Source organism: Chaetura pelagica, unplaced genomic scaffold, assembly GCF_000747805.2.
Source record: "Chaetura pelagica isolate M959 unplaced genomic scaffold, ChaPel_1.0 scaffold281, whole genome shotgun sequence".
Classification (NCBI taxonomy): Eukaryota; Metazoa; Chordata; class Aves; order Apodiformes; family Apodidae; genus Chaetura; species Chaetura pelagica.
Window position 1 is genome coordinate 203,537 of NW_009952058.1, and position 13,905 is coordinate 217,441.

The 13,905-nt window shown below is 45.7% G+C and overlaps 1 protein-coding gene across 1 annotated transcript in view; it reads left to right on the forward strand.

Annotated features, from left to right (window-relative positions):
• The window catches only part of PLBD1 (phospholipase B domain containing 1), a 40,214-nt gene extending 27,781 nt beyond the window's left edge, over positions 1 to 12,433 (forward strand). The window contains exons 7-11 of the mRNA XM_010003927.1: positions 5,226 to 5,426; positions 5,535 to 5,675; positions 9,826 to 10,011; positions 11,079 to 11,185; positions 12,165 to 12,433. Of these exons, the coding sequence (XP_010002229.1) occupies positions 5,226 to 5,426; positions 5,535 to 5,675; positions 9,826 to 10,011; positions 11,079 to 11,185; positions 12,165 to 12,332 (803 nt within the window). The 3' untranslated portion in view covers positions 12,333 to 12,433. The remainder of the gene's footprint in view (positions 1 to 5,225; positions 5,427 to 5,534; positions 5,676 to 9,825; positions 10,012 to 11,078; positions 11,186 to 12,164) is intronic.
• Positions 12,434 to 13,905: the final 1,472 nt, after the last annotated feature.

Below are 13,905 nucleotides of genomic sequence, written 5' to 3' on the forward strand. Positions count from 1 at the left end.
AAATTCCTCTCTGCTCCATGTTGTGATGAAGTGAAACCTTATATTTTCAGGGCATCTGTCCACAGAATCTGCATCTCCTGGCCATGGCTCAACAACCTCTCTCTGTTTGTAAGTTCCCACTCTTACTCTCTGTCCTGATAGACACTAAGTCAGTAAGAAAGACCAAGCTAGTGAGCTCCCCTGAATGGAACATGATCCTAATGTACATAGAAGTGTTGATTTTTGGAGGAAACTAAAGAGCATTAGAAGACAGGTATCCGTCCAGGCCTTCAGTGACACCCGAGTAATTAAAAGATTTCTGTCATCCTGTAGATTGGATATGAAGTAAAGCTGACCAAAAGCTGTGTCAGGGAAACTTAAAGGAGTTGTTTGCCTTCTCAGAAGGAATGTGCCAACTCCCCGATTTCTCCTGGGGTCACAGAGTAAAAATGTCTAGATTGTTTGTTTACTGAATTTCAAAAGACAGGCTTCCACACTGCAAAAGTTAATAGTTGTTGTGACTCACAGGATCTAAGACTATTCACTGACCATGATGCATGTCAGTGTGTGCGTTGTGATACAGCTAGAGGGCCTTGAGCCTCCTTGCATCTGCTGTGACTGAGCAGGTAGGAGAAGGCAGAAATTGTAATCTATCCCTGCTTTCCCAGCAGTTCCCTGCATTCCTGCCAGCACGCTCAAATATCACTGTAGCAGCATGTCCTCTCTTTGCTGCTTTGCCCCTTTCAGAGCAACAGAAGTACTGCAGAGGCACAGTCAAGTGGAAATAGAGGGCAGAAGTAATCTCTGCTTTTGCAGATTGATCAAGCTACTTGCTCATTTCCACACTAATCCTGATCCTGCTCATAGTCTTAGCTTTCTCTTGTGTTGAAAGCAGAGAGAACTAAAAGTGTACAGACATGTCACAGTTGCTCACAAATGGTGCATGAAGCTGTGCTCTTTGCAGGATGCAGGTAAGAAATGTGATGATAGAGACTTGGTAGGTGCCGTGTTTTGCAGGCAAAAAAAACCAGAGAGAAAGCACTTCCTTCCCACCCCCTCAAAGACATGCTGTGCAGTCACTGCTCTGTGCTGCTCTGCTGAGGCATTCAAAGAAATGAGCTATTTAACTTATGAAATTTGAAGTCTTCCTGGGACAGCAGGGAAGTTGTAGATCCCAAAGTTTCCATGCATTTAGATGCACCCCTTGAAGAATTTTGAACCCCATTTAAGAAAGGGAATCTACCATTTGGACCCAAGCCCTCTGGTTTGGGTAGTGACCTACTTCCTCTGGGCTGAGCCATAGTCTTGTTAAGTACATTACTCTGATTGTAGCTGATTAAGCAAAGCAGTTGAGAAGAACTTTATTGCCACCTTTGCTCTTCTGGTCTGCTGTCAGGATCTTGCTTGGTTGAGACAGGCTATGACATGGGAACAAGATGGCGCAAGTTGTCTGGATGGATGGTTACATGTCTGTGTTGCTGAGGCAGGAGAGAGAAGTGGCATGTCCCTTGCTTTGAAATAATCTGTTAGTGCAGGATCAGGAAGTGCAGTGTTACCCTTCCCCACAGCCTGAGCAACAGCTAGGAGGAACAAAACGTGGAGAGTGTGGTAGCCCTTGTATTCAAGGGGCCAGCTGGCTCATGAGGTATTTCCAGATCATGTCTTGCTTCCCTGCTTCCTTCAACATTGGTCTAAAACCTAGAGGGAAGCAGAGGAAATTGACTGGAGCACTTTGCAGATGAGAGGCCCGAGCTATACTTTAGGATGTGCTATTTCGTAGTTCCTAGGAGAGGTCTGCAAGTGGAAGGAAAGCAGCTGGTTGGAATTCAGTCTTGCCATGAGAAGAAGCTTCTTACAGGATTAAGAAAGCTAACCGAGAGAGAGAAGATGTCTCCTTTCCTATTGCTAAGTGTGTTTATAGCTCAGAGCATTAAGCATCTCAGCCAGGAGCTACTCTCATCCCTGAAGTGATAGATAGACCTCATGTCTCTGACTTCCAGCCTTAGTACTGACCCTTTCTGTACATTAATGAGCACAACGAGCTTTTAAAACACCAAACAAGCTGATGCCATCTGGTTCAGAAAGCAGCAGCCTTACCTCTTCAGGAGCAATAGCTGCCAGTAGCATGTTGTCCCCCTACATGCTTTCCAGTTTGCTGACTCTGGAGAACACTGGCTCAGATTTAAAAAATGTTTGGCTTTGCTTGGCTGATTAATATTGCAGCAATTAGTGAAACTCCAGGCTCTGGAAACCAGGTTCCCAGTGGTGATTGGAAACTGAATCTAAACGGCTCAGACCTAGGAGATACAATCAGAAGTGCTTTTTCATGTTTCTCTGTGGAAAGGGTCAAGTTCATTGGGGGGGAGAGGGGGGGAGAGAAAAAAAAAATTGGTTGAGAATTGCTGATAAAAATGGGAGGTGGGTTTACAGAAAAAAGAGGTGAACTGTACAGCGAGGTAACAGTTGACATAAAAGATATTTGCAATTACAGCAGATTCTTATACATCTTAAAAAGACAAGAATGACACAAGAAGACATAAAATATCTGCTGATACCTCTGGGCTTCACCCAGGTTTTATTTGTATGGATGTCTTTGCCATAGGTAAATCTGTTGTATGTGTTTTACTTCCCTTTGTTTCAGGGCTGCCTGTGCCTTAAGTCACAATGGTGGATGTTGTCTTGGAATAATTAGGCTATGATGGGGTATCATAGAGGCCACGCTGTTTTATAAAACACTGCAGGATAGAACTTGGCACATACTAAGGCCCAGAAGGCAATTCCCTTGTTTTCAGCTTAGCTGAGCTTTGCAATTTATTTGAATTACAGAGTTCAAACTTAAGTTAATTCAGCATCGTTCATTGTGTTGACACTTGCTTTGAGTTGAGTTTTTCTGTTTTATCTCAACTGTTGATTGAAAAAGAAGAAAAAAACCTATTTGGTTTGTTTAGAAGGAAGTCACTTGGCACTGGCACCCGCATGGGAATTGGAGTTCAGTTAACAATTTCTTATCACTGTTTGGGCAAGCACTGGACTTGTTACACAACAGCTTATTGCTGGTGTATTTAATTTCTTTGAGTAACACAGACTGGCAGAGCCAGGTTTAGAGTGTTGTCCTTTCTTATTCAAGAGAGAACTGTGCTGTTGATGTACAACACCTGTCGTACTGCACCTAGGTCAGCACAACCCCGGGCACAAATACAGGCTGGGGGAAGAATGGCTGGAGAGCAGCCCTGAGAAGAAGGACTTTGGGGTGGTAGTTGATGAGATGCTCAACATGAACCACCAGTGTGTGCTGGAGCCCAGAGAGCAACTGCATCCTGGGCTGCATCAAAAGAAGTGTGGCCAGCAGGGCCAGGGAGGTGATTCTGCCCCTCTGCTCTGCTCTGGTCAGACCCCACCGGGAATACTGTGTACAGTTCTGGGGCCCTCAGCACAGGAAAGATGTAGACCTGTTGGAGAGGGTCCAGAAAAGGGCCACCAAGATGATCAAAGGCCTGGAGCACCTCTGCTGTGAAGACAGGCTGAGAGAGTTGGGGCAGTTCAGCCTGGAGAAGAGAAGGCTCCGAGGAGACCTTATAGTGACCTTCCAGTACTTGAAAGGGGCCTACAGGAAAGCTGGGGAGGGGCTTTTCACCATAGAAGATAGTGATAGGACAAGGGGTGATGGATTTAAACTGAGAGAGGGGAGATTTAGGTTAGCTATTTGGAAGAAATTCTTCATTCTAAGGGTGGTGAGGAACTGGAATGGGTTGCCCAAAGAGGTTGTTGATGCCTCATTCCCCGAGGTTTTTAAGGCCAGGTTGGATGAGGTTTTTTGTAACCTGGTCTAGTGGTAGGGTTCCCTGCTCATGGCAGGGGGCTTGGAACTTGTTGATCTTTAAGGTCCCATCCAGCCTTAATAATTTTCTCATTTATTGACGGTCTTTTTCAGTCTCCAAGAACAAGATGCTAGGAACCACAAGCTGCCAGGGTGCTCTGCCTGTTCTATACTGACATATTTTTAGAGAACAGGTGACCACAAAGTATATTTTCCTGGATCTGTTCTGATTTGAGAACTTGAGTCTTGAAAGAAATCTTGCTGAAACTGAGCCCTTCAACTTTCCTTTTGTTTGAAGGAGGTCTGCCTTTTGATAAAAGCCCAGGAATAGGAGGGAGAGCTGAGTAATCTTTCTGGCTGTTGCAGGTTGCTGGCCTTAGTTTGTTTGCAGAGTGCATTAATAAAGCTTGCTGTAGAAGATTTCATAGTGGAATTCAATCATTATGCTGTTGTGCAGCATTTTAGCATCTTGTACTCTTGAAAGAGTGATACCATTAAAAAAATAATCAGCAAGAGACCAGCTTCTGGATGACTTTCCCATCAAGTGCTCGGTTAAAAACTTTTCTGCTCCAACTTGGCAGCTCTGCATCCACTGGGGAATCTCAAAGTCAAGTTATTTCTGCTTTGTAAGTACTCACCGTGGTATCCAAAGCATTATAGCTGACCTTTTCAGCTCTCTACCACCTCCTGACGTGGGATCTGCAATGGGATCTAGGACCTCAGTTGACATGTAACTTGGAGGGGAATCCTGCAGAGAAATATGTCACTGTGTTCAGTCTGCAGGGCTGATAGGCATAAAAAGCCCCAATGTAAGAAAGAGTAGTAGGTAAAACTTTCAGTCCTATTATCTTTTATTCTTTTAAGAGGTGCCCATTTCTTGGAGATACTTTTAAGAAAGTTAGAATGGAAAAGATTAAAATGGACGGAAGTTTTTTCTTCCTGGGATGATTTAGTCCAGAAGGGATTAATATAAAGGAATATCTTTTGTCCTTAGAGAATAAAAATCTGAAGCAGAAACTGGTTGATGAATCTCTTTGTGGAGTTTGCACTTTTGGTTTTCTTTGTTGTATTTTTAAAGGAATTTCTTCATTAGAAACAAACACTCACTAGGCATTTGTAGTGGGTCATCCTTAGTGTAATAATAAGACGTATGAAGGAGAATTTTCCACGCTTGGCTTGCAAACATGAAGCAAATGGTCTAGACAAAGAATTAGGTTGTGTGTTGAAAGCATGGGAAATGAGAAATGGTGCTGACAGGTGGGCTTAAAGCATTTCCAGAAGTCCCCACCTCATCTTTAATATTTGTACGATTTGGTTTCAGACGCATGTAGGTTGACTCATTTGTACCCTCTTGCCTTCTCTCTGTTTTGTTCTGTGAGTATGTCAAAGGTCCTCAAAGATAACAAATTTTGTATTACTGCTGTTTAAGGCTTTTTGGTGTCCTTGGATGACTTCTACATACTAGGCAGCGGCTTGGTAATGCTGCAGACTACCAACAGTGTGTTCAACCAATCCCTCATCAAGCAAGTGGTGCCTGAATCCCTGCTAGCTTGGCAGAGGGTTCGCATTGCTAACATGATGGCAGATGGTGGCAAAAGTTGGGCAGAAATCTTCTCTAAGTTCAACTCTGGTAAGTGTGCTTTCATATGAAGCTTAGAAAAAAGGATGCGTTTCCTCTCCCCGTTGTCCCTTTTTCCTTTTCCAGACAGGACATGTAACTCTTTGTGCTCATACCTAGGGACCTACAACAATCAGTACATGGTGCTAGACCTGAAGAAGGTCAAGCTGCAGAGGAGCCTTGATGAAGGTGCATTGTACATTGTTGAGCAAATCCCAACCCTCGTGGAGTATTCTGATCAAACAAATGTTCTTCGGAAAGGTAATAGCTCCTATAGTAGTTACTGGCTTAGGAAAACCATCTCATTGTGCCAGCTGGTGGAGAATTGTGCTTTGTACTTAGGAAGGGCTTACTGAACAATCAATAGTGCTGAGTTTCAAGTCACACACTTTGTGTGAGCATCCCTCTGTTGCCAGGATCTGCAATGTTGTATTAATTTCTCCTGTATGCTGTGGCAGAAATGTGGTGAGTGTCTATGTTTATTAGAAGCAGGAGAAGGAAAAATAGACTTTCTGTCTGTCTTACTTTGTCTTGCTGTTTTGTTGGTATTATTTTGCCCTGTCTTAGAGACCCAGGAGGAAAAAAGTGAGGTCTGTTTGAAGCAGTGCTGAGTAATGGTGATGCTGTGGGCTATTTGAAATGTTTGAGTGTGTCACCCCTACAAGGAGCTGAGCTTTCAAATATGAGTAGTTCTCTGGTAGATTCAGCTCCTGAACTTTTCTGGAGCTCTGTTATCTGATAAGGATTTGCTGTTGAAAGATTCCTTAATCCTCCAGCAAGACTAGCAACAAGTTGATGGAGAACAAGCAAACAAAAATACAGCAAAACACCCACTGTCAGGTTTCATTCTCAGATATTCTCTAGACACTTTGTCAGCATCCAAAAGCTGGAGCTTGTTCCACAAATTTCATTGTATGTCTGATACCCTGTGCTCCTTCCTGAATCACTCTTCCTCATCAAACTGACTGGAAATGTATTTGGAATTTTCCCTTGTGTCTGGCTCCTTGGAAAGTTCTGGCTTATTTTAGGCATTGCCACAATGAAAATATGCATTTATGAGGTCTTTTTTACTGATAATTTTAGAAGTTCTTTACAATGAAGGTGGTGAAGCACAGGAACAGGTTGCCCAGAGGTGGTAGAGACCCCATCCCTGGAGACATTCAGGGTCAGGCTTGAGGATGCTCTGAGCAACCTGATCTAGTTAAAAAGGTCCTTGTGCACTGCAGGGGGTGATGGACTACATGACCTTTGAAGGTCCCTTCCAGCCCCACACATTCTATGATTCTGTGCTTCTCTGGCTCCTTTACCTGTTGAGAATATGAGAGTAGGCTGTTGCACCTTGACTTCCATCATTTGTGTGTACTTCAGATGGTGAAATATGTGGGTCTCCTGTGTTCTGTGTTGTGGTTTGTGGTGCAGACAAAAAAAAGCTAATGGGGGCCTCTCTGGCTCTGGCACTTGGAGCAATGTAACCATGTCACAGCAGTGCTGCTCCTGTGCAGAAAGGCCAGGCTTAGAGGCCTCCCTGACTTCCTTCTCAGCAGTGACCCAAGAAAGCTGCTGTGTGGGATTCCCTGAGCCAAACCCCTGGGCTTCAGCATGCTTTTATTTCCTCCTTGGTGATCTTTGGCTGCTCTGTTCTGGAAGGTGGCAGCATGTATTAGAAGCTACGTATTATTTGACATTTACAGTGTGGCTTTCCCCAGGTATCTCAATGCACCTTGTGTGCACTGGGTAATGACGTGGTCAGTCACTGGTAGTTTAAGCATTAGGACAGGCCTCAGCAGACAGGATGGGCTGAGCATTGCAGAAGTACTGCCTTAGAGACCTTAGCTGCTGTCAGCCAGCACTGCTCCTGTAGGCAGCAGATTTAGACTCCTCCGTGCCATGCAGGACAGCAGAAAAATCCCATTGAGACTCCCACCCGGGCACACTCGTATGAAGGATATTTGTCTTTCTTAAGAGGTAGTGCTGGCTTGAAGTGTTTGTAGAGTAGCTGGCTTTGGCACATTCCAAAATTGCCTCATAGCTGGTATCCAAACATAATGCACTTTTGACACTCTGGCTTAATCAGACTTTGTACCAGCTTTGGCTCCTTAAGTCTCTTTCAAGCATAAACCTAGAAACAACAGAATGAGAATTGAGTTCTCAGGTGAAAAAAGGCAGAATTGCTATAGTAAGCCCTTTATCTGAGGGAAAAGGAAGCATTTTCTTACATGGGTTTGAAAATTGAAAGATTTTTTTTTATTATATCTTCTCTATGCTTGCTCCAGTGCAGGTGAGTTCTGGAAACCATGGAATCTTTCATGTTGCCCTTTCCAGGCCAAGATGTCAAGATGTTTTTTGTGTGTTGACGATGAAAACTCTGGGATCTAAACTTTAGAGGGGATAGGAGAGAGCAATATTGTCTCCACTGTAAGGATAGGGCACAGGAGTGGGCTGCAGTTCATGTTTCCTGTTGGTGAGTGAGTAATGCATCTGTTTAAAAATCAAAAGCATCACATTAGATCAGAACCTGGGATCTCAGTTTCATCTTCCATATCTTCTCACATCTTTACCTCTCAATATTGCTGAGCTCTCTTCCTGTAACAGTCAGAGGAGGAAGGCATTCTGTTTCAAATAATTTTTGCTGCCTTCATGTTGTCCTCCTTACCTCTCTTTCAACCTTACAACATCTCTGACTTGTTTTTGTCACAGTTCACCCTGCCAGGCCCAACAGGCAGGTTTCACTGGCTTAGGGTGGGTGCTGCACTGCCTGCTTGGGATCTGCAGCCTTGCAGAGCCTGGGACACAGAAGAGTGATTTCTGGAGGAGAACTTCAAATAGCTTCCTCTGTTTTGGCACTTTAAACAAAAAGTTTTTCCAAGTGGGAGAAGGAGGTCATCTGTATGCATTGTGTTCACGTGAGGTAATAGCACCTTTTTGAGCAGTGACTAAGCCCTGCTGGTGTGGAAGCTGCTGTATCTGTATCCTCTGGCCTGCGTCACTGGCGGCTGGCAAGTGTGCTCATCTCTGGAGGACACCTCTGTTGCAGCACAACGTGTACACGGCTTGTTTCCTTCAGATAGGCTCTAGGTCACGTAAGCAAATGCCAGCAGACAGGGTGTTCCTGCCTCTGCTGCAAGCTAAGCCAAGACCCAACCTGGTAAGGCCTCCCTTTAGGCAGCATTCCAGTGGTGGTGCTGTGTCCTTCAGGATGCTTGTGTTGTGTCTGTGTTTATTGCTCCCAGGGTGTCCCAGCTGATTTTTTGAGCATCTTACAGCCAGACTCCTCACGTGCTGTGCTGATAGTAGTACATGGAGTGCTGCATTGACCAGTGTCTAGACAGTAGATTTCTAAGCCAAGTCCTGGTATGTGTGAATTGAGAAGCAACATTCCCCACTGACAACAGGAACACTATTGCTTTGGAGAGAACCTGAATATGTACTGCTCTTGGGACTAGCTCGTGTTACATACTCTCTGCTTAAGGGGGCCTGCCTTGCAAAAACAACCAACCAACCAAAAATGTTAAGATATGGGTGTCTTATTTTATTTCTTCCAGTAATTGCTATGCCCAGAACCTGACTTGTCTTATGGTCTCCTCATAAGCTTTTTGCTTTCTAGACCAGTCTTTTTTTCAGGCACTTGTATGTCATCTACCTAAAACTCTCTCTGGAGTTCTGACTGGCAACCCTGCTCTTTAGAGTTAACAAAACTGCTGAATTCACACTTGCTTTTGGAAGAGGTAGGGCAGGGCTCTGCTCTTCTGCTCAATCACTTCTTAAACCTCAAAGGTAGATACTGGCAAATGTGCAACCATCCCTCTCATCTATCCTCATCACTGTGTGCAACCACAGCTTTCCAACCACTACTGCATGAAGCACAAGGGTCTGTGTGCTTTGCTGCCTGCCTCATGTTCACTGCTGTGAGCTCTGTGGTCTGTGTGTGTGTACATCTGTCCATCCCTGTCATCTCAGCACAGTGTATTACTCTGCTGTGGGAGATGGGAAGTGGGGGGAAAAAAGAGTGTGACTTTAAGCCTCTCGCTGGGAAATTTGGTGCACGTAAGTGATCTTGCACTCCTCTGAGGCTGAGCAGTGAAACCTCTGCAAAAGGGCTGTGGCTGCTTGGGGTGTTCACCTCAGCCTCCTGAAAGCCTGATCTCAGCTGTTTTGCAGGATGAGTCCTCAGAGTGGAAGTCTGGGAGTGGGTTGCCTGGGTACAGTCTCCAGTGGTGTTCTACTGGGAGTCAGCCCTGGTCACGTCAGTGACTATTGCCTTGTTTTCTTGTGTTCAAACCAGTTTGACGTGTTATTCCTCGACATGCTGTTAAGGCAATGCAACATGGAAAATGATTTTTTTCATTTTTGATGTAGGCAAGAGTGTTCAGCTTCTCCAAGTGATTAACGGATTGGGCTTTGTCTCTGGCAGGTTACTGGCCTTCATACAATATCCCTTTCCATGAAAAGATCTACAACCTCAGTGGGTACGCAGCATACGTGGAGAAGTATGGCATGGATTTCTCTTATGAGCTGGCTCCAAGAGCAAAAATCTTCCGTCGAGACCAGGGCAGGGTGACCAGCTTGGAAGGCATGAAGTACATCATGAGATACAACAGTAAGACTGTAGAGCTGATCTTAAAGCAGGGTTGCTTTTATTTTTTGCATTATAGTGGGAAGCTGCAGCCTCACACACAGATCAGAACTGTGTTCTCCTAGGTGCAGAATGCACACAAACAAAAAGATAACACAAGCTTTCAGCTGAGGTAGGAAACCAGGCTGAAATTACTCTAACAGAAACAAGACTGGCTTCCTTCTAGAACGAGGGGCCTTGGGCTTTCTGATTGACCTCTCCAGAGAGCTTCTGACACTCCAGCAGATGCTGTGGACTGCTGTTACCTAATACATCTGCAGCCTGTCAATCTTGAAAGCCTTAAATCCTAAGCAACAGTTAGGTCAGATCAGACCAGAGAATTTAGTGTAAAACTGATGCTTTGCTCTGCTTTTTTTCCTAACAGGGTTCTCCTTAATTGGATTAAAACCAGCATAATTAACTTCTGGCTAAACCCATGTCTAAGTACAGATAGTTTTAGATGATGAATTTTTATTCCCAATTATAGGGGCATGCTGATTACCTGGCTTGGGGTTTGGGAGGTCTCTGTTAGGGAGGAGTATTGCTGCTGTTTTTGCTGTATGTAGCAGCATGCTCACAAGACATGGAGGTTTGTCTGCCTTCCCCTTCTAGCTTGCAGTTACTAGAAGGAGTGTTTGAAGGTTTTGTTTCTTGCCACTTATTTTTTTAGTCCAGAATAGGAAAACAAGGGCTCTCACTGCTGCACTTTTACTTTTCTTCTCTCTTTCTTTTCTCATCTGCTTTTCTCTTCTGACAAAGTTCCTGCAAGCTTTCATCATGTGGAGCTGCAGATGTTTGTGGTTAGAGGTTGGCAGATGGGATGCAGAAATTGCTGTATGGACTTGGATTAGGAGCTTGTCTACTTCATGTCCTTTCCAAGCACTGAATTCTAGCTGGTACCTGGGAAGGAGTATGAGAGGGATGGGATAGACCTGTGTTTCTGCCAGCACATTTGCCCAGCTTTTAGTGGCTTGGACACTTTGCATCTGCTTTTTCTGAGGGCACTAATTTGTTTTGTTTCTTCCTTCCCTTCCCACCACATTTTTTTCCAGACTACCAGCGTGATCCTTATGCTGAACACAATCCTTGCAACACCATTTGCTGCAGGGAAGACCTCAATCCTTCTTTTCCAGTGCCTGCAGGCTGCTATGACTCCAAGGTAAATGACCTCAGTTTCAGTGTCTGCTGAATGTTTTCTGCAGCAGCATGTTTCCCTGTGCTAGGGCAAGCATGGCCAGGCCTGTTTGTCTCCTTGCTTCATGCTGTCTTAGTGTTTGGGCAGATCTCAAGATGTTAATTTTGTGCAGAGTCCTTTCTTCTGACCCTGACACCAGTCCTAGCACAGTGGCAGAGGGCAGAGGATACAGGGGGGAGGTGTGTGAAATAATTATGACTTTGGGAAGTTGTGGTGTTTAGGGGTTAAACCCCAAAGCCTTGCAGCAGGAGGAGCCTAAGAGAAGGCTGAAAACAGTCTTCACATCACTGGGGAAGGTGAATGTTGTACAGCCTCAGCCTGCTGTTCATGGGGACTGTGTGGGTGCCTCCTCAGAGCACACAGGAATCTGTTTTTAGCCTCATTTTAGCTTTACCTTTACAAAAGCCTGGCTCTCTAGTGAGTTAGCCTGCTCCAGGGCTCCACCTCTCTGAAACCAGTTTGAGCAAAGTTTGGTAAAGATCACTTTTCTTTCTGGAGGGATGTGGGGAAGTCATAAGACTCACTGTCCTGGAGAAAAGCAGCAGTTTTTCTTGGCAGCATTTATGCTGTTTTCATTGTGAGGGGCAGTATCTGAGTAAGCAGCAGTCCAGCCCTAGAGAGCTGGGAATTTTCACAGTGTTTTCACAGTTTGGACCATGGGGTCCAGCGTGCTGCGGTTCAGGATTAGGAGTTTGGTTGCTAGGATGGGCTCTGTGGAGGCTGTTGTGGCATTGCCAGGGGCAGCTTGCACAAGCCCAGGCCAGCTGTTTGCTGTCCTGGCCAGCAGGAGCTCCCAGAGCTGGTTATTGTGAAATAGATAAACACAGGAATTTGTTGTGTAGAGGTGTCTGGTAAGGGAGTAGAGCTGTTCCTGCTCTGTGGGATGGGTGCATGTCCAATGCCAGGAAACCCTTTTGCCATGAGCTCCTGTCCTTGCTTACAGGTGTCAGATTTCCGCCTGGCTTCAGCCTTCACAGCCACTGCCATCAATGGCCCCCCAGTACAGGGTGGTCTCCCTGTCTTCACCTGGAGAAGGTTTAACCACACGCGGCACCAGGGCCTGCCAGACTCCTACAACTTTAATTTTGTCACCATGAGGCCGATCCTGTAAAACCAGCATCAATATTACCAAATGGATTTATGTTTTTTGGGTTTTTTTAATGGAAATTTTCCTTCCTGTGTGTAATAAACCGACCTGGATGTCCACATGCCTGTGCCTTACCTGCTTTCCCTCGTCCTGCCAGCTATGCACGTTGTACTGATGTTGGCTGCTTCGGTGCAGCCCAATGCAAGTTCTGCTCTTCTGAGCTATTTGGGTGGCCCTTCCTCTGACTAGGATTCATGGAAAGCAGGCATGGCACTGCTTCCTGGTGATCTGAGCCATTATCACAGCTGTTCCCAGCGCAGGAGCAAGCTGCAATGCCATCAGTGAGAGTGATCTATCTCTAGTAGCAGTGTGGGGACCTGCATCCAGGTCTGGGTCAAGCCAGGTGGCTACTTTGGGCCACAGGTGGCCTTCTCTGGACACAAGCCTGCAGGCTTGATGTCTGCCTTTTGTCCCAGAAGTGCCTGCAAGTACACTGCAAATTGCTCCTCGTGGAGGAATGTCACTAATGAAGAGTCAAGGCTGTGCTCTTCCTGGCAGATCAGTGTGCCTGTTGGCCACGGGGCAGGGCTTTCTGTGGTGTTTGCAAGGTTTCCTTTGTCTCACAGTGTGCAAGGATCAGGCTGCCTGGAGAGTTCTGAAAGCAGCCGGATGCTTTTGGAAACACCCACACACTTCCTCCCTGCCCCAGGTGTAGAGTAGCAGCAGGGAGAGAGCCGTGTGTGCTCTGTGACTTCTTTGCCTGCTCCCTCAGCTATAGAAGTGGAATGTGACAGTGAGATGGCCATAAGGGCCAGGGCTCCACACATGACTCTTAGTTACCTGTGTTAATACTGCAGAGTCTAGTCACCGGGGTGTTTTGTGCTAGGTGTTATACATGTAATTAAGTAAAACAAAATGAACAGCTTTTTCCTCACAGCCTTAATGGTCCAAGACAAACAGTGTGCAGCACTGCCCTGTGTTATGAAGGTGAAGAATGAGCAGTGTGAGGTTTTGGTTGAGCACTTGGAATTAATTTGTGTGACGGGGAAGGGAGTGAGTTCCCACAGCATGGGTGAGGTTCTGGCCTTAGTATTTGGCTGTCACAGTAAGGCTGGTATCTGCCAAAGGATGAGGGAGACCCACAGTTATAGCAGAGCTTTTGCTGAGAGTGAAAAATCAGGGACTGAAGTGATTGGTTTGCTGGAGCAGAAGGAGGTAAATGTGAGAGGCTGGAGAGAGAGCATCTGCACCGTGTGCAGGGGTAGGAGGAGTGGGTGGGATGCAGGGGCAGGAGAGCACTGTGTAAATTGTCTAACAGCTGAAGTGCTCACAGTGCATTTTGCTCTGCGATGCAGCTCTTGGTTGCGTAAAATTTGCTGAGCAAAATTACTCTGCTGTGGTACAGACAGACACAGTGACAGTCAATGTGTGGGTTGGTGCATGTGCCAGGTGCAGCTGTGTCTGTGCTAGCATGGGGTGTCTGCTCTTTGCTTGGTGCCCTTTGTGCACCAAAGGAGCTGGCAGTGCATCCCTAGTCACTGAGCTTTAGACACAGCACCCCCTTCTTTACTCCTATACCTTAGGTTCTCTGTCACTG